At 40.8% G+C, this 21,678-nt stretch overlaps 1 protein-coding gene across 1 annotated transcript; it reads right to left on the reverse strand.

Annotated features, from left to right (window-relative positions):
• Positions 1-3,477: 3,477 nt before the first annotated feature.
• On the reverse strand, positions 3,478-20,570 carry LOC310929083 (neuronal acetylcholine receptor subunit alpha-3-like; the record flags this gene model as incomplete). Its single annotated transcript, XM_083891788.1, has 7 exons — positions 3,478-3,603; positions 6,534-7,580; positions 8,064-8,271; positions 8,659-8,768; positions 8,855-8,899; positions 9,009-9,148; positions 20,513-20,570. The coding sequence occupies 7 exons, from the start codon at positions 20,568-20,570 to the stop codon at positions 3,478-3,480; spliced, it is 1,734 nt and encodes a 577-aa protein (XP_083747914.1).
• Between the last annotated feature and the right edge of the window lie 1,108 nt (positions 20,571-21,678).

Genomic DNA, 21,678 nt, shown 5'->3' on the forward strand with positions numbered 1-21,678 from the left:
CCTGATACAGACACACACACACACACACACACACACACAGAAAATGTGCACACAAGTGGGGATTGAGTAAGAGCGATTGAGTCACTGGGAGCCACAGGGTGGGCTGATTCAAAGCAAGAGCCAGACTTGGTCTGACTTCAGGCTACATTTTGTAGTTTCACCACACTGAACTTTTAGTGTGTGTTTGTGTGTGTGTGTGTGCAGACATATACGGTATAAGCTAAAAGGCAGAGTCAGACTCACCCATGACCTTTGACTTTGCTGTTTGTGCCTCTTTTCCTCTTTTACCGTAAATGTGACTCCATGTCTTCACCGCTTCAGACTTTTGTCAGATTGTTCTCCAAATTCAAATTCACCATGAAATAAACTGATTTTTATGAAGAATGTCCCATGGAATTACTGTGGATCAATGCCACGGTATTATATAAATTAAATTATAATAGGTTGAATTAAGAACTCTTGCCTTTGCAGCAAGAAGACTCGGTTGGAAGAAGGCTCCTTCTACATGGAGTTTGCATGTTCTCCCTGTGTGTGCGTGAGTTTTCTCCAGGTTCTCCTGTTTCCCCCAACATGCAGATAAGGCAAATTGGACACTATATATAGACCATAGGTGTGAGAGTGAGAGGTCAGCTTGGATTGGCACCAGCGTCCCCTGTGTCACCCTCATGGACAGTGGCAGAATATGAGTGAGTGAACACATTTCAAATATTAAACCGTCACCTTGAACGTGGTTTAACTTGAATACACCTTTGTGTCAGAGTAAAAAAGAAAAGAATCCTTACATTTCTTCATACTCCTTTAGAAATGAGTTATAGTCACTGACTTAGCAGAAATCCAAAGGAGTGAGCACTTCTACTCACCCTTCACTCTTTTCACACCTCCTCCTTCCCCATGACAGAAGAAGAATTATTGTCTGTTGTGACAGAGCAAGATTCACAGTTTCTCACTCATCCTGTCACAATTTCTGCAGTGTTGACATTTGTAATGTTATTTAGAAAACACGCAGTTAATACAAAATTACATGAGTTTTTATCAAAAAATACATTAATATGAAGTTGGAGAGACTGTGGACACACTTGTCAAATATTGTTACATCACAACAAACAGCAAGATCATCCGTCTGCCACTCACAGATCATTGTGCTCGTGTGTATCACATTAAAATGACAATTTTTCACAATTGAAAGAACAAATAATGTAAATTAATAATTCATTTTAGTGACTCTACCTGCTCTCTGTAGCTTTCTGCCTCAACACAATCTTAAAAACAGTTGAATACGGTCACATCACACCAACACAGTTTGAGTCCAAGAACATCTTTATTTTTAAAAACAAGTTTTACATTTAAAGTCTTTTTTTTTGTACATGTTTAATCTACAATGTGTATGTTTAATCTACGATATGCACTTTAAAGAGTTCTCGATACATGACACTGATATTGTGAATTTATTTGTTGTGCTTATTTTTTTGGGGAAAACATATCGTCATCATCATCATCGAGGATGAAGCCACAGCCAGTGTCCTTCTCAGAAGTCATGCATATAACTCACTTCGTAGTTTACGCGGGAATGTACAGGAAAAACATGGAGACAACAGCAGGAAAAGCTGGAGGAAAGTTGGCAGCCGTCAAATGACCTCTACATCACGAGACTGAACAGAAAGTATCATAAGCAGTTATCAAAATATAGTTTGGTCTAATTTAAAATGTATAGTAAGACATACTGGTCCACAGTTCTCTAAAGTGTCTTATTGCAGTGACTAATGATAACAAAGTGCTACTGGAGAATACAAAGGTGTTCAGGCTGTCTCTTTACAACATTACTCTGACTTTGGAAAGCAAAGATTTTTTTATTATTATTATTATTATTATTATTATTAAAGGTTTTGCTGCAGCTGAAATTTGACCTCGACTTAGTACAATACTGGCTTACTCCTCTGTGTATCAAAAGGTGTGCCACATGGTTTGATGTTAGGTCCACTGCTTTTCTTTATATAAATATATTAATACAGATGTTAAGTGTTGTAAATTAACACATGTACTGCTCAATTATTTTCAGATTTATTCATGCTAAAATGATTATGGTCCAAAGCCCGGATACTGAAAAAGCAGGTGATTCTCTGTGGTGACCCTGAGAGACGGAGAAGCCAAAACAAAACAATATTTTAATGCTGCACATCATATTTTCTGCTCTATCTTAATCTACCTTTTTGTGTTATTCTCTCTCCATTTTCTGTACTTTCTTTTATTTTTTATTATAATTAGGTTTTGTTAAAATGTGAATATTTCCCATTTTAACAGTTATTTTGTTTGTATGTATCGCACACAGCTGCACAATGAAATGTGCCATACAGAGAAAGCTGCCTTTCCCTTTTAGGAGAAAAAAAAAAATCTCCTTCCAGACAATTTGCAATTATTTGTCCGACATTGTTGATTTATGTTGATCTGTTTTTTATGAATGCACCCGACCAATATTTAAAGCAGCTGTAAGCTGCACACCATTGTCCTTGATTTTTTTTTTTTTTTTTTTTAAATCACACACACCACTGTGCTCTGTAGGCAGCTGCAGGTTTTAGCTTTTTTATATAAATCTCCCCTCAGAATCTCTCCTCCTTATTTGTGCACATACTTATGGGGAAAACAACTAAATCTATAATCTCAAAAAATATAATCACGATTTAAAATAATGCAAAAACATATTGATGCCCAGAGTTAAGACGAGAAAATAAAGAAGAGCCAGCACTTTATTGCTCTTTCAGAGAACTGTTGGTTGATTATTATATTAAAGAGGATTGAAGACATGAATGTTTAAGAACTTAAGTGCTTTTGTTCATCGTGATTGCTATTTCTGATCTAGGTGATTATTGTCTGAATGTAGTGTTTGTATTTTGCTTGTGCTATAACATTTTTTTTATTTTTCATTCCTTTTTAGCCTTTATTCATATTTTTGTGTTATTGCCCCAAATGACCAAATCAAATTTGTTGTATGCTAATACCTCCTTGGCAATACAACAAGTGAAACAGATTCTAAAACAAATAAAAAATCGAGTAAATGCCTAGTAAAATAAAGGATGTAAATGTTTGGAGATGACTGTAAACAGAAAAGCTGCAGGCAGCATCAGGCAACATTAAGGAGAGGTGAAAAATGGAAGAAGAAAGGAGAGCAGATGTGAAAATCACTCCTACAAAGAGTTGAAAGAAAAGCCAACAAGTGTATGACAGCATTGCATGCACATAGGGGAAATGCGGGTAAGTAAATATCATGGTGGACGATGTAGTCCCACAGAAGAGGACAGATGCAGGGGAGACAAAAAATAGAAATGGAGAAAGACGACAGCCCAGGGTTTGATGTGAAAGAGCTGCAGGAAAGATAAATCCCGCACTAATGCAAGTGTGTTAGAGAGATAGACACAAAGAAGACAAGAGGGAGAGAGGGAGAGAGGGAGAGAGAGAAAGAGACAGGACAGAGACAAAAGTATCTCATTTTAGGAAGCTGATGAGTGGCTGGAGGAAGAGTCCGACAGTTCCCAGCACGCACACTGTCACAAAAACCCACAGGAAGATCCTATCAATGACCATGGCAACGTACTTCCAGTCATCCTCCACCTGAGGAGAGGAGGGGATAAAATAGGAGGAGAAAATAAGGAGAAAATAAGGAGAAAATAAGGAAATTCACACTAATAACACAACGATACACTGTTCTTTCTCCTGTGGAATTTTCCCCACAACCTTCACCTGATGACAGTGAAATAAGGATTAGATTGACATCATTAAAATATCCATAGATTGTTGGGCAACAAAGTGGAGGCCAGGGATATAAAATTTACAGAAGACGGACAAATAGGACGGACATAACAGACTGCAGACTTAAGAAAATCACCAAGAGTTACTTGTGATTATTTTTAAAAGAATGATTGCACTTTTGGACTTGACAATCCTGATAATGGCACAACTATTAGGACACTGTGTCAGGGATGGGACAATACCACCTTTCTGTGTCCGAGATTGATACCGATATCAAAGAATATCAATCCAATACAGACATTTTTGAGTGTTTATGAACGTATGAAGCTGTTAACGAAACATTTGTGCAGAGTCATTTCAGTGACATAATTCTAACCCTAACAAGAAATAAACAGCCCAAACATGACTCCGCTAAAATGGTTTTATTTCTACAGTACACGTGCACAGTGAAGCACGTAATATGTAGGATTTTAAAATTGTATCAGATTCTACATTTTTATCTGTCCGATCCAGTGATTTTGACCAGTATTGGACCGATACTGACTACAGCTTATAAAAATGACAATGTATATGTATACAGATATCACGACTGTTAACCCTTTAAGGTTCTACTCAACCGTTTGTTCGACCACACTTTAAGTCACTATATCTCATTGAAAAATGCATCAAGCTGAACTCACTAACAATAAATGTGACTTGTTCTGAATGTTGAACTTTATGAATTATGAAAACCAGGTTTATTATGAACAAACATCTCAACCGTTTGGTAGAGGCCTGTATCTGAAATACTGTAGGGTCTAAGTAAAAAAAATAGATATTGTTTGTCGTTATTGTTATAAGTAAATAAAATAATAGAATAGAATAATAAAAAATGCAAAGAAATAATTTTTCCTTAAAGGGTTAATCAAAACATCTGCTCTTGCATGTTCTCCCTCTTCTGTCTCTTAATGGCCCCTCCTCCCCCTTTTCCTTTCACCCCGACTGGACGAGGCAGACGGCTGCACATCCTTGAGTCTGTCAGACATTTCTTCCTGGTTTTTCTCTCCACTGACACAAAGTGCCTGCTCACTGTGTGAACTGTTTCTCCTCTCCTCTCCTCTCCTCTCTCTGTAATACGGTGAGGTTTCTGCCTTGCTATGTATAGAGCCTTGATAATAAGATAATGTGTGTTGTGATCTGTTGCCATACAAATAACATCTGATCTGATTTAATTTGATGTGTACGAAAGAGCCTGAAAGCACCAAGCATCATGGCTATTGTCAGAGTTTGCACAGCTTGTGTGCGCCGCCGCGCGTGCATCCCTTGATCAGTCAGGTGTGGACAATCGGATCATGGCTGCACTGACCATGATGCCTGTGTGTGTGCGCGCCTATAGAAGAGGCCGTATGGCAAGTCCACATGCTTCAGAGAAAGATCTCAGCTTTGCTAAGAAAAGATAGAGCTGAGGCAACAAACATATCGGACGCATCCAGAGCAGGGGGGGGGGCAAACAAAAAGCTCTGTATCTGCAACACACAAGCAGCTTTATACTCCTTTTATAGCTTCTTTTAAATGGTTTCTCCTCCATTTACTAAGCAAAGCAGAAACTCCCACACCGAGATAACACATGCACTATATTTTTTTGCTGTGTGCATGTGTGGGTGGGTCTATTCACACCTTTCTAAGGGAGGAATAAAGGTCTCCACGAGGTTAATAATAGCTTTGAGGGTTGAGACTTGAGAATTAGAGATATAGTATATAGTTCATTTGAGGTTAAAATCCAGTACTTAAAGTTGAGCTTTGGTCAAGCTTCTGTGGTGACTCTGTGGTTTTGGCTGAAAGATTTTGCCTTTGTCTCCACTTGTGTGTTTCTGTCTCTCTTGAGCAACCATAGTTCATGATTATTAACTATATAAAATAATGTAATAGGTAAAAAAAAGTATTATAGGTAATATTATGGTAATACTTGTTTCTACACTCTTAGAAATAAAAGTGCCAAGTAGAACAGTATAAGGTTATTTGGCTTGTCCTCAGGAGAACACTTTTTGGCTCTACCTCAACCCTTTTGGAGGGTTCCACCAAGAACCCTTTTTAAAACCCTTTGTTCAGGAAAGGGGTTTTAAAGGGTTCTCGGGATCAAAATGGTTTTTACTGGAAACATTAGTGTTACCAAGAACCCTTGAAAAACCCTTTTTTCAGAAGCAAATGGTTCCAGGTAGAACCTCAGCCCTTGTAGAAGGACCCTTTTGGAACCCTTATTTCTAACAGTGTAATGCACTTTCTGGTTTGGTAGTAACAGTTGTAATAAGTAGATAATAATACAGTAATACTGTGTTATTTTTCAAAGTGATATCCATGTAATAGCTTGGTAATGAGAGTTACTACCACCAGTGAAATACTTTATCTATATTAAAATATTTGTGATTCAACATTGATAATTACGAGTGAACTTGATTACAACTAAGTTTATCTCCCTTATGTCCCACACACATTTTTCCATTGTTATTTTTCTTGGGTATTTCTATTCAATAATGATTCAAATAAGATTGTATAAACATAATATTTGTGCCCGATTACAAAATTATGACCATATTGACCAAGTGTAACCATATTTCTTTTTCATTCCACACTATACAATGCAATACAACTTTCAACATAATGGTCATTGACTCAGGGGCTATTATTATTATTTGATTTCTATATATTACACTCAATACAATCCACTCCCTGACAGTTTGTTTATATTTCATGGGAAGAGAAAATCCTCTGCTATGATCCCAAAAAATAAATGTGACAAAAATGCTTGTTCTTACCTCTTTGGCTTTGTTGCGCGTCCTCATGTTCTCTGCGATGTACTTCACACTCTCGATGGCCTGCTTAATCTCTGGCGACACCACGGAGAAGGCGACGACTGCATTGACAGGGGACGAGACATTCTTGGACCTGGGTAGCTTTGGTGGCTCTGATTCCTGGGGCCCCTGGGTCTGAGATCCCTGAGAAGGGAGAGGAGGTGGAGGAGGTGGTGGAGGAGGAGGAGGAGGAGGAGGGGGGGCCATTGAAGGAGGGACAGGAGTCGGCACCTCCTTGCCTCTATAAGGACACCTCCTGTTTATGTTTCGTTTCATGTTGTGGTTCATCTTGCCGTACTCCACACAGTTCATGGAACCACCTGCTGAGTTGGACTCTCCTCCCCCTGCACCACCATCCAGTGATGGACAGCTCACACCTCCAGTTAAACCTCCAATACTCACACTTCCTGAGCTACTTCCGCCTACTACGCTGTTTTTCCTCATTTTTCTTCCTCCACTGCTCCCTTCTCGTCCTTCTCCTCCTGCTGTGATAGCAGGAGAGGAGCAGCCTTGGTCGATTGGCCGCCTCATCAGCATCACCCTGGGCAACACCCCGAGGAACACCGATCTCACCCACTCTGGCATCGTGTGAGTCATGGGGGTGCGGTAGTGGACGTTCAGCACAAAGACCGTGATCACGATGCTGAGCGTGACAAAAATCATGGTGAAGAGGAGGTACTCGCCGATCAGTGGGATGACGAGTGATGTTGAGGGGATGGTCTCGGTGATGACCAGCAGGAACACAGTGAGGGAGAGGAGGACTGAGATACACAGGGTCACCTTCTCGCCACAGTCGGATGGAAGGTAGAAGACCAGCACTGTGAGGAAGGAGATGAGCAGGCAGGGGATGATCAGGTTGATGGTGTAGAAGAGTGGCAAGCGGCGGATGTAGAAGGAGTAGGTGATGTCTGGGTAGATCTCCTCACAGCAGTTATACTTGATGTCGTGCTTGTATCCTGGCGCATCTATGATCTCCCACTCTCCGCTTTCCCAGAAGTCTTTCAGGTTCACCTGTGGAAATGCACAAAGTTATCTAGAATTAAAGGACTCATATTATAGCCTATTTCTCCAAGTTAACCTAGTTCCCTGGTGTCCTAATGAACATGTCTGTGACATGGGCTTTGGTCAAAATACCTTAAGGATGAAGCACCACAACTGCTGCACTATGCAGCCAAGAACAGAACATGCGTACAACTCTTCCAGCTACTATTGCCCTCGCCTGCACTCTCTCGTTTTTTTAGGAAAAAGCGAAGCTCCGTGAGACAAAGATTCATAGACAAAGACAAGAACTGACTGAGGCGGACAACACAAACATGACTGAGTCATCTTTTTTCACACTTTGCTTACTCATAGAGCCTCCAGAGTTCCAAATACAAGTATTAAATTGATTAAAGGTTGATTTTGCATAATATGTCCACTTTAAAGTAACTCCACAAAGCAGCAAAACATCATCACACAAGAATCCTGCCCTCTGACAGAGACGGAGCTTCTAACCTTTGAGCCGATGAGCACCAGGTCGATCTTGGCTTTGTCGTAAGTCCAGGAGCCAAACTTCATGGAGCAGTTCTGGTAGTCAAAGGGGAAGTAGGTGATGTCCATGGGGCAAGAGGATTTGAAGATGGCTGGAGGAACCCAGGTGATGGTGCCGTCGAACTTCAGCAGAGCCTTGGTTTTGTCTTCCACGAGGAAATCACCCACAGCGCTATGGAAGAGTATTTCCAACGAGATGTCAATGTCATTTCACTTAAACAGGTTCAGTGTGTAGGATTTAGCAAAATCTATTGGTGAAGTGGAATAATTGCAGTTAAATACCCCGTCACCTCACTCTTCCCTTCAACTATCATTCAAGTCTAGATTTTAGTTTAGTTTGTCCACTGTGGGCTAAAGTAAAAACATAGTGGTCTAGATCATTTATTATAAATCTTACATACTGGAGCTTTAACTGCAATTATAACATAAAATGTGCTGAATATTAATAAACAGCATAAGGATAAAGAGTAACAAAGAAATGTACATTTATAAAATAATGTTTGTGACCAATATTACCTATGATGGGTGATAATAACACACCTCTTCACCTCTCACTTACTTGTTGTACAAAACAATGTCGGGTCTCCAAATTTTATTGGAGGGAACTCGTATGAATTCAATTCCGTCGTATTCAACAGGAGCCCATTTCAGCTTGTAGTCGTTCCACACCTAAAAAAATAAAAAATAAAAAATGCAAATCACTGTGTACAAATAATGTCGCAGACTAGATTCCTATGTAGATTAACCTCACTCACATGTCTCAGCCACAGATTGGTTTCCATAATCTGATTCACCTCATCCTTTGAGGACAAAATGGACAAATTAGTCAACAGAGTTAAAGAGATTTGGATAAAAATATATTCTAAAACTTAAAATGATCTCTTCATAGACCTAATAGTCTATTCTTACCACTTTTACCAGCTGAGATATGGAGACCTCGAACTCCACCGTAACTGGATCAGACACATTCTCCACTGGTCGGATGAACTGGTTGTATCTGCGGAACAACTTGCGGAATAATCTGTCCTCTCCTTTGGATGAAAGGCAGCCTAATTTAAAGAAAGAGGAAGAGGAAATGGAAGGAGAGGGAAATAATGTCACTTTACATTTGCTGTATTATGTTAAAACATGGATGTTGAGAACTGTGCTGAGACCATGACTGCAAGAGAAATGAAGCTTATTTTAGTTTAGTTTTTAAGTTGACTTAGATGAAACGACCCTTTAACTAGTTAATCAATATTGCTTTGCCCTGGATTGCTCTGGAGAGAAGAAGAATGAGCTGTGAGGGATCAAAATAAAGGCAAAGTTTGAAAAGCTTTTAATGGATCTCTATTGACACAAAGCTGAAGGTGAAAAACGATGCATTCCCTCCTCCCTGCATCAGTCTGCACAAGGGTTTGTGCCCTTTGTGAGGATGGGATTGAAGGTTGTATTGTGGAGAACTGGCATGGCACACAGATCCACGCCTAACCCAGAACATCCCCATGAGGGACAGCAAACACAACAACCTCAGAATCACTGCAGCAGTAGCTTAACATGTGGTAAATAAACACACAGCTGCTGTTTAATTATTTCAATGTCAGCCATTTAAACATTGACAGTCGGTGTGCTATTGAATTTTTTAACTGACTAATACATTTTGAAGAAAAAAAAGAAAGAGCAGAGGCTTTCAGGTCAAGAAGTGATGCACTTATTATTCAACACAGTCCCAGACCATCATCCCTTGCACTTAGCAAGCAGTGTGAACCATTACAGAGAGTGCGCTTCACCAAAAGGGCAAAACTCGCTCGACCCATATTCAGCGCACACTAATAGCTACATTCAAAGGAAAGGTTTGTTTCTTTGACAACATCTAAATAAAACATGGTCCTTTAATGGAACACGCTCTTGATGCGTGAGTCAGTCGTTTCTCTACAAGGCATTTCAAACGTATATTTGGTTTAATATTCAGTAAATCTCAACTATAGTCATATTTGCTTTCAATTCAATGTCTTTCCTCCAGTGTTTCAGAATGGATTGATCCACCACTACATGTGTTCATCATTAAGTCAGTGTGCAATAGTTTTTTCTTTTTTTTTTTTTTTAATAAAACTTTTAATGTCTTCAGAGAAACCATGTGTGTGTGTCTTTGGCCTTTGACCTCAGCCTCCACTCAACGTCCACATACTATACAGTAAAACAGAACCTATATGCTCCAACAAATCCAAAAAATCTAATTTTTATTGCTCATAAAGCCCTATAGCAGTTCAGCCACTTATTGCAGTTGGGAATACAGTCAGATGAATATCTCGCAGACATACAGTAAATATCATATTACAGTCTGCTTTCTCATTTTGAACGACCGGTTCATTTCCTCTATGTTCACAAATCAGACTTGTTATAGCAGGGGAAATAACAATCTCATCGAATTGCATCCCGTGTTTGTTGATTTTGTGTAAGCATGACGATTAATGTTAGACGCTGACAATAGCTTTACTGAAACAGAATTGTGAAAACGCACATGGGGAAGGAGTTTTTGACCAAAGCAAAGGAGTGAGGGGGTGAGGGAACAGTGGAGCATGAGATTGGCCAGGCGTGCTGTTGCGTTCATTCCACCACACCGTTGTGACGAAAAGGGAGCCGAGTCACAAGGCAAAGCTCTCGATCTCTTCATAAATCCCCAGGGATCAACAAGATTGTGGGTAGAAAATGTGTTTTCTCTAGAGAGTGGGTGGGTGGGGGGGGGGTCTCCCTTAGAGATAGAGTGAGAAGTTCAGTCATCCTGGAGAGCCTTGGGGTAGAGCTGCTGCTCCTTTGCATGGAAACAGACCACTTATTAAGATCTCCTTGCTGATCTGGGAATCCCCCCAATCAGTGTTGGAAGATGTGGTGTGAGAAAGTTTGGGGTCCTCTAGCTAGAGCTGCCACCCCTGGGATCCTATCGTGGATAAACAGTTGACGATGGATGGATGAAGAACATATATCTCCAAACGATTAGTCCCACATAAGTTTTTTGGCTGCACTGCTTTCTTTGAATAAAACCTACCTTTTGGGGTAGAAGAAAAAAAATTCAAATTTGTCAAAAAAAAATAAACATCAGTTCTAGCTGCAACAGTGTATGGGTTATAAAAGTGAGTCATAAAAAGTTCTATACTGTGGTGACTTCAAACTCACTCATACAGAGTTATCTGGGGTCACCTGTAGAGGTATAGAGACGAGTCTTAAAGCTTAATGAAAAGACCTTTCTCGAGAGACAGTTTTGTAATTTCAGTCTTGGTACCTGCCTTTAAAAAAAGTGCCCACTGCTCCCTGATTGGCTGCCCTTTACAAACCTTCTTTAAGCCTCTAATTGGCTGTGGGGAAAACAAAAGCAATCAAAATCTGTCCATTAATTGGACCTTTTGTTCAGTGTGACAAAACCTTTTTTTTTTCTTCTTCACGTGTTGGCACAGCCACTTACTTAATTCCCTCAGTTGTTCTGCTAGATCTTAAGTAGCTTTAATTTAAAGGAATTAAAGCACAACCTTTGCTCTTTAACCTCAGTTAATGCTGGATGTGACTTTTACTGCCTGCCATTGACCTATGATGATGTTTGTAAGCCTGGAGTTTAGTGTTGAAACCACAAGAAACATCCACTTACATCTGCAACCATGCACACACGGTATTAGCTATCAACCACATGGTGTCTCATTTAGGCCTGCAACTAACTGTTATTTTCATAATCGATTAATCTGTTCATTATTCTCTTGATTAATTGTTTGATCCATAAAATGTCAGAAAATCCTGTAAAATGTGTGTTTCCATGTTGTGTTCAAACATGGAAATGATGATGTTCCCAAATGTCTCGTTTTGTCCACAAACCAAAATATTCAGTTTTAATGATTTGTTATATGGCACAAAGAAACGATAAAATATTAACATTTAAGAAGCTGAAAAATCAGAAACCTTTGTTTATTCATTAAAGCGACGAATCAATTATCAAAATAGTTGAGTTATGTTTTCAGCACTAGTCTCAATAACTACCACATTTTATCTATTGTCTTCTGATGGGGATCATCATTTACAAAATGGACATCATGTGGTATTGAAGACTTAAAACTAAAGATTGAATTCTCAGGAATATGTTTAATGATGTCCTAAGCCAAGAAGTGTGTTTTTTTCCCATGGACCTACATACAAACAGGCTTCTCAATGATGGCCATTCATGAGAATACAGATTTAATTCTCTAGATCAGTAGAAACGTTTCATGTAAAATAAATGTTAAAAATGTTGGGATAGAGTCTTTAAGTTCAGAATTGCTCCAGGCATCATCAACATAATTTATCTCGACTCTTATCATCTCAAACATTAAAAAACTTGTCAAGCTTCTGATGACGACGTGAAATCAGCTGGACACTTTTTCATCACCATTTTTCTGCGTATGCATTTACTCCACACGTGCTAACAAAGTGACAAGCCAAGGCTAAAGTCAATTAAGCCAAGCAGTCATGCATTTCACACTTAAATAGCAACATTGATTTGGTATTAACAAGCCAAACAGTGAGTTCGTCTCTCATTGGCTACAGAAGCAAAAGCTGCAACAAAAAAAAAGACCGTTTCCCTGTAAGAAGCTCTTTGATCACGCGTGTGCTTAACAGGATGAGCCTGGGAGCGAGCGCTGGACGTTCTGGAGGAACTAATTACCCTCCAATAATAACACTGCTGACAGTGTGTGTGTGAGCGCAGGGTTAAAAGATACAGAGCCAAAGCCGAGTGAAGAGATGGGAGGAGAGAAGTGACAGAGAAAGTCAGTCTTTGCTCTCCAGGGTTTTTTGATGGCCTGACCATGACATGCAGAGTGACGCACATGAGGATCTACAGTGATTACTGCATGTGATGCTGCGACTCCCATGGAGCATATGGTGCATGTATTCATTTATTTGTGTTTTCATGTATGTATGTATGACGTACACTCATGGATGTGTAACCGCATACACGTGTGTACACATGTTCCTCCTATATATGTACGTCCGTTCACCTTTGATTTGACTCACGCTGAGTGAACGGCATATGATTTTGTTTCAACTGGTGCATGAAATTCAATATGTCCTTGCCTCTGTGCTTTCATATGAGACAGTGTTGCCTATTGTTTGTAGGTAAGATTCTTTGCACAAGGTATTTTAACTGCATTCTCTCACACACAAAAAGATCTAATGGGGAAACTTGATCTTCAAGCAGACCTGTATTCCATGTATGATCAATATCAGAACAAAACTAAAGCCATTAATAACAAGATAATGCTCCTCAAAATCAATATATAATGGCCCTCCATCACAGACATGAGATGCTGTCACTGGAATGATAGTGGAAGTCAACTGTCACAGCATCTGAGACGCATCACATCATCATCCTGCTTCCTCTCATCATTACAATTTCTACGTATCCTAACAATTTGGTGGTGTTATTGCCAATGTAGTTTCCACGTTTTCCAAGTCAGATTTAGGTGCTAGGTCAGTGTCTGGTCATGTGTTAGCATGTGTAAAAATTAGGGATGGGGCCGAGCCGATCCAGTATCTGCATCGGGTTCCGATACAGATGTAATTGATGGATCGGAAATGTTTTCGATACAACTGTAGAAATGTCCAATCCGATACGTCTGTGCTTTAATGTCTGCTGAAATGACTCCACAAGTGATTCCCTGACTGCTCTGATAGCTGGCTGCAAAAAACGTGGAATGGATTTCCTGAACTGAGGTCGTGTCTCAATGAGTAAAGATGCACGATTCCGTTCAGGAAATCCATTCCACAGTTTACAGCCAGCTAGCAGGGGAGCATTATTGACCAGAATTTAACCAGGAAAATCCGCTCCGCTGCAGCCGACGTAATCCCAGCCGTCACCGTTTTAAAAACGCCTGCTGAGGAGAACAGTACTGACAGCGGCATAAAAACAACGAAAATGACATTCCTCCAAGCCAGGGTTTACGTTAGTCGGTATATAACGAATTTTGGCCGTTGTCACGTGAATTTGGCCGGCAAAAAAATGTCACCGGTGGAAAAAATACCAACTAATAAAATCAATGATTAAGGGGCCGTATATAACTCTAAGTCACATGTGTCAAACTCAAGGCCCGGGGGCCAGATGTGGCCCGCCACGTCATTTTATGGGGCCCACGAGTGATTAATTGGTCTTAAAAATCTGTGTTGAAATAGGTTTATGCTGCTTTAAGGCGTGCGTTGACCATAATCTACATTTCCCACAATTCATGATGATCGCGTTACCCCCAAAGTGACGGCACCTTCACTACATCGGAGTGTATCCTTGTATATGCATCATGCGACAAGTGAAATTGAATAAGCAATAAATGGTTACAGTTCATGACATCTTGTTGCATATGGGGCTGCAGACTGGTCTGACGTGATTGTAGAACAGGATGAAGGTTGGCCTTGCCTAATGAATCATGTATAATTCTACTTCCTGTAGAGACAGACAGGTGCCGGTGTGTCTGTTTTCCCTGAAGAAGAGATGCAGGATTCTCCATGGTAAGAAAACAAGTTGACAGAGGAAGTGTAATGCTCTGGGAAATATTCTGCTGGGGAAAGTTTGTGCTCAGCCAACCTGCAAAAGTTGGCTTGACAAAGACTTCAAGGTGTTAACTTATCCTCCAAATTCCCCCAAATGTCAGTTCCCCCCCCCCAAAAAAAGCATATGAAGGATGTGGTGGGAAAAAAAAAAGAAGAGAATGGTATCAAAGGGGAAGAAAAGTAGGAGGACTATGTTTGGATATATGCTCATCCTCTTGCTCAACTTCATCCCTCGCTTTCCATTTCTCACCATCTCGTCTTCCATGCTAAAGCATGACTCAGTTTTCTCTGCCTGCACTAAAGACCAAGCTGTCCCACAGGAATCAAACAACAGGGCTGTCTGGAGGAAGACGTATGTGCCAATCCATGAGGAAGAGAAGAGACGCCTCTGTCTCTGCCTGGTAGCATGTGTGTGTGTGTGTGTGTGTGTGTGTGTGTGTGTGTGTGTGTGTGTGTGTGTGTGTGTGTGTGTGTGTGTGTGTGTGTGTGTGTGTGTGTGTGTGTGTGTGTGCGTGAGGGAAGGAGCTGGGGGGGGTCCTAGTGGTTACAATGATCACACGACAATCGCGTTAAGAGGATCCCTGCAGCCACCACACAGTCCCTAAGCCACACGCACACGCGCGCACACACACACACACACACACTGATTGTCTGTCAGGCTTTAATGCAGCTATATTGCTTCTGGAGGAGAAGAAACTAGAGAGCTGCTCCGTACTTCAAAGCTCAGACGAGCATTTTAGTTTTGCAGATTAGCAAACACAATCAGTCGAAAGCAGCGAGTACACATTCATTTTTATGTAAATTGTTATTTATTTATTTTTCTCCAACATTGTGTACGTACACGACGACACACTCTCTCTCTAAATAGAGGTCAATGGATTGAAAGCAACAGCTTTTCACACGTTTCACCTCTCATGATCCCAGAGGTTTCCTCAGTTCTAATCCAGTGACATGAACAGCACAAGTAATGTAACGCAATCAGTTGCCTCACATTCAGTGACAACAAAGTAAAGGCTACAGAGGCTCAATATAGTATGTTTGACATGTGCCTCACATTGCTTTCTGCTCGCTATGATGCAAGGAAGAGGATGGAGGTTAATGAATCATGCAGTTGTGATATCAAACATTTTTTAGACTGTACATAAAATAATGGATGTAGTATTTCAGGGTTAGCTACTTGGGGTGACTCCACTGGTCGCACAAAGAACTGAGTTTAAATGGAAGTCTATAGGAAAATGTGACGATCACAAAGTTTGGCACAAATCACAATTCTGGAGACTTCACAATGGAAGTTCAGATCCTCACACACGCCGACGCTCACTACAATCTGCCCCACAGACTGTAAGTTTATTTTGACTCCACCTTACAACCTCCCTGCTGTCCAAAATTTCATTCACTATACACCTCCTCCATCCAAATTCTATTTTTGACTAAAAAACCCAAATCCGATGAACTGTAGGATCAGCATTCCCTCCGACATAGTAACAATTCTCTTGATCCTGGCTGGCAGGAGACAATACCTTCTGTAGCCCACTAATCGGACCCCCACCGAGAGCTTGTGTGTCAATGTATGTTTTTCCGGCACTTATCTGCATACACAGCCCCTCCTGTTCACAACCATAAAAAAGCCCACACAGCCGATGAGGGATTGAGGGAAGAGGAAGGTGAGAGCAAAATCCTTTCATTTCTCTGGGTTTTGTATCATTTAATCACCTCTAAATTGCAAAGAGACAATAGACTTTGTCTCGCTTCAGGGAAATCTGCTCTGCTGTGACAGTATTGGCGTCCATTTAAAAATCCTTTAAAAAGTTACCCAGTTCAGGGACAATGGAATAAAATAGAGGGAAAAGGACAAAGTGTGTGTGTGGGGGGGGGGGGGGAGACAGAGGGGGGTTGTCTGCATCAGGTTGCAGCCTGTGTGAAGCCTGAATAAACATAAATGACTCCAATTTGATAACGTGAAGACACTTTGTGTTGCTCCCATGGGACAGACAACCGAGTATCACATCTGGGACAAAGTCACTGTTGCATTGTTGTACAACATTTTCACACAGCAGCAGTTATTCAGCTTACGGCCACAATAATCACACCTCCTACGTGTTTTTCATACTCTACCCAGGAAAGGTTTGTGTTTGTTTGAGATAAACTGAAGATGGGTGTTTGGTATGAACGAAAATGCCCAGTGAGGCTGAACTAATCAAGAAAACCATTTATATCCACTCAGTATGCACTGAACACATTTGGTCAAGTTTAAAGTCTGACATGAAAAAAATGAGAGAAGCCAGATGAGGTGGCTCGGGCACCTGGTCAGGATGCCTCCTGGACGCCTCCCTGGTGAGGTGTTCCGGGCACGTCCCACTGGGAGGAGACCCGTGGGGAAGACCCAGGACTCGCTGGAGAGTCTATGTCTCTCGGTTGGCCTGGGAACGCCTCGGGATTCCCCCGGAAGAGCTGGACGAAGTGGCCGGGGAGAGGGAATTCTGGGATTCTCTGCTCAAGCTACTATTCCCGCGACCTGACATCGGATAAGCGGTAGAAGATGGATGGATGTTTTTTGTTCCACAGAATATTCCTCAGAGAAACAGTCACGTATCATAGGAAGTGTTAGCAATACTAAAGCTAACTTCACTAAATATCATTTTCGAAAAACATCTTACAATTTTCTTAATTGGCTTAAATGAGCAGCTCTGTCGAGTTCTCAGGATGGGATAAAACACTTACACCATCCAGAACATTCCCATGGTCTCCTCCCAGTTGGAGACTCCCAGACAACTTCCAATGGAGTTGAAGGAGTTTCAAAGGTGTTGAGGGGGGCATCCTAATCAGATGCTCAAAACACCTGAGATGGTTCCTTTCAAAAAGGAACAGCACCTCTTCCTGTAGCTCCCTGCAGATTCCACTATCTGTAAACCTGAGCCCAACCAGCCAAAAGAGACTCACAATTCATTATTTCAGTCAACCAAAGCTAAAAGAGTTGGCAAGTACAAATTTCAGCCATCTCCCATTCCACGAACAAGAAACCCCCCAAAAACTCTTTCACTTGAGCCAGAAACTCTTAACCGACCGACTGAAGAAAAAAAAGGTTTTAATTTTTTCTCAGCTTAGTGACACGAAATGAAAATGATTTATCTGCCTGAAAACTTAACGTTTCTTTTCTCAACATCACTCCCTATGTAGGGCAGAAGCAAACATCATACATCACATTATGTGACAGGTGTCAAAGCACAACAAACACATTGGCACAACATAAACACAACTTACTTGCCACATTCAGTTATTTTAAAAGACACAGGTTAGAAGGATGCTTATTGAGATGAGTTCTCCCCTGTGTACTCTTTGTCCATGTTAATAATGAGATAAAGAGCCGTATTCAACACAGTATAAAAAGTTTTTCAAAGCAGTCATCTTGTTTTGTTCTGCTCTGGGTTCCCTTGAGAGCCAGAGTCTACTTCTACAAAAATCTTCTGTTTTAAAGAACACAGTGGAGCAGCAGTCTTCCATGAACTAGAAACTCAGGTACGAGATAACATCGGAAAGAAGGAAAACGATTCATTGCCTGTTAAAGACCACAGGGAACAATCTACTCACTGAAAAATTGAGCAAGAGAGTGAATCCATATACAGCTCCAGGACTACGCTGTTATGTACAACACTCCTTTACATCTGGACAATTCAGTTCATCAACACCGACAGTCAATCAACTACTGAGACAGAAACATGTGTCGCTCATATGTTGACTCGATTTACACGCACATGCATGAGCTCCTCACAGTTGCCCCAGGGACCGAGTTGTGAGCTAATGCTACATGTCATGGTATTGGAGAAAAGTCAACCCTTCAAGCACGTTGAACTAAACATCCCAGAGGTTGTTATGTGCCTGACACCATGTACCTGAAGAAGAATTTGCCAGAAATCAAACAAAATACATCTATCTATCTAGGCCCTCACCATGTATATGAATGACAAAACAAGCCTGGGAAAAGGTTAGAATCCAGTTTAGAGGTGGTTTGTTTAAGGTTCAGTTCGAGGCATTATTTGGTCAGTGAGTGTCCACACAACTAGAGATGTTCCGATACCATTTTTTCCCCTCCCGATACCGATACTTGTGCTGTGGTATCGGCTGATACCGATACCAATGTGATATAATTTGCATTATTTTCTTTTTTCTTTTTTTTTTTAAATCAGCGCAACTGTTTTAAGAGCGACGAAGAGGAGTTGTGTCAGAGCTAACGGAGCTAACCACTAAACGGATTCCTATTTATAATAAGTTACGTGGTATCGGATCGGTGCTTGGACTCCAGGACTCGCCGATAACGATGACGGCATTTTCGGCAGTATCGGAGGTCTTTCTGATACCGGTATCGGAATCGGAACAAGTCTACTCACAACTATCCAAAGTATGTGTGTTTGGGAACTTTTACTGGCATAAACATTGACCTTGTCAGGATCTTCATGGACACCAAACAGAGCCGGGTCCAAGGCATGAGTGAACTAACAGCGCTTTTCCACTACATGGTACTGGCACAACACGGCACGGGACCTCCTCAATGTGGCAGGGGGACATTCACAAACTAGGGACTAGTGACTTAAAAACTGAATCATTAGAATCAGTTCATTAAAAATATTAGTTTGGTACTTCCTGCATGACCGGAGCACAGACGACTGTGTCTCCGTGTGCTAGCGGCAGGGGTTGTGTTGCGGTTAAATATTGAGAATTAAGACATTTCCTTGCTAAATGTTGGAGATTCACGCAAGTTTTCAGGATTTTTTAAGTGTTAAATTGATCTAGAGTCCGGCATTGTTTGGTTTGATTCTTGTGTCGGACGTCTTGCTCACGCCTCTTCCAGTGCCGACTCTCTGACCAATCAGTGGCCTGCAATTTGGCGACGTCACGCATAGTATCGGCTCAGCTCGCTTGGAACATTGCAAGAGCAGGCACTTAAAAAAAGTACCAGGTACTAGCTATCGGTAACGGAAAAGCAAAAAAAATGTGCTGAGTTCCAGCCGTGCCGGTACCGTGTAGTGGAAAACCACCGTAAGTGGCATCATACAAAATAGCATGTGGAGAAAAAAACATTTTTAAAATCTTCAATATGATTTAAAATAAAGATATAGTGTACACTTGCACGTCTGTTTTAACATGTTTTAACAGCCATGTCATGAAACACCTAGTGCTTCAATTTGAATACGAAAGTGCAAATTAATAATAAGCCACTTTTGTGATTTTACTGCCTCCTACTGATAACAAACAAACAAACAAAAAAAAGAGTAACACTGGTTTGGTGTAAATAACACAACTTTTTCCAGCAATTTAATTATTATAGTAGTATTACAATTGTATAAATAATAGTCGAGGACCTGCTACTCCGAGGTGGTGGGGGGGGGGGGGTCAAATTCAGTTTGGGCCCCATTAAGGCTTTGGCCGGCCCTGAGACCAAAACCTGGTACTAATGGGGCTATGCAGCGTCCTAAGAAGAAAAGCTGTGTGTGTGTGTGTGAGAGAGAGAAGCTTTGCGCACTTTACGACTCAGAATAATTAAAATGGCAACTGCGCCGTGCGCCACTTGTCACTTTTCATCCACGAGTGCGCATATTCTGTAGAAAACTAGACTGAATAAATGTTGATATTATTATCGTGACATGTTTTTCATCGAGAGCGACTGTTGTGTTGGGAATAAAAGGTGTGTTTGTCACTGATCTGTGTCGGTCATAAGGGAGTTCATCAGAGGTGGTCAAACTGGATCCAAAGCAAGGTCAACATTCATGTCGCGATATAAAGTGACAGCGGTTCAAAAACGCACTTCAACGAAAGTCTAGAATGTTTGGGCTTCGCGTCGCGAGTCCAACACCGACCCACGGCGCGTCGTGTCTTACCTTGCCCCGCGAGGAGAAGCAGCAGCAGGACGCTGGTCAGGATCCCGGCGAAATTCATCGATACATCCACGCTTGGCGAAGCGTCCTGTGCGCGAAAGATGGAGCTGACGAGGAGGGGAAGAGAAGTGTTGTCAGTGAAACTGTGAAACAATTACAGCATTTCCCCTTCGCGCTTCAGGAGCGTGGAGAGGTTGGACTTGGTGGTGCGCTGCAGACATGGAGTCAACTTCTGCACGGTCCCTCCTCCCTCTGTCCGTCCCTCACTCCCACCCACACTCACCCACACTCACCCGTGGGCCAAACTCACAGCGACCTGACTCAAGTTTACAATATCTATCTATCTATCTATCTATCTAAAATAAATAAATAAAGGTTTAAAACATAATATCCTGCTGTGAATTTAAACATATTTTAAAGTAAAACTTGAATTCATGGAAATAAATGTTTATTTTTTTTAATTTATTTTTTTTAGATTTAGAATAATAACTAACTGGAGGTGGAGCTCATTAAATGTAATTTCTCAATTTGTATTAATTTATTTATTTATTTGTCTTGTAGTCTATTAAATGTGCAACAAATATGATGCTCTTAATCTTAGTAGGACTTTTTCCTGGTTATAATAAAGGTAATATTAATTAAATAAATAAAAAATATATATGTATATATATAATAGGAATAAATAAATAATAGGACAGGGATGAATAGCTTTTAGAAGATCTGTCCCCTTCATACAGATGTGGGTATGTGCGTGCATGGAAGACCTCTATATGTGTTGTATTCAGCAGCAAAAGATGTTTTTGTATCTGCCCTGTTGAAATATTCAGTATCTATAATTCCTTGGGCCAGAAATTACATCACTGTGCCTGTTACTTATGTGTGCGATATTGATAAAAAAAATAATTTCCTTGCTGTTTGAATCAAAGTTATTTCAATGCAATTTTATTTTATTTATTAGCCTTAATTTAATTTCTATCAGCTTCACACTGATCACACAGAAGCACAGTGTACTGTATGTTGAGGAGTGCATTGATGTACATGCACATCAAGGGAAAGAAAGACAAGTGTTACTCATTTAGTTGACTTCATATTAGTCTGGTCATTTTCTGCAACACTTATTGAAGAGAGCGAAAGGTCAGGAGCTGGTGAGTCAGGATCCAAGAGGCTGT

The sequence above is a fragment of the Microchirus variegatus genome (genome assembly GCF_963457635.1).
Source record: "Microchirus variegatus genome assembly, chromosome: 6".
Classification (NCBI taxonomy): Eukaryota; Metazoa; Chordata; class Actinopteri; order Pleuronectiformes; family Soleidae; genus Microchirus; species Microchirus variegatus.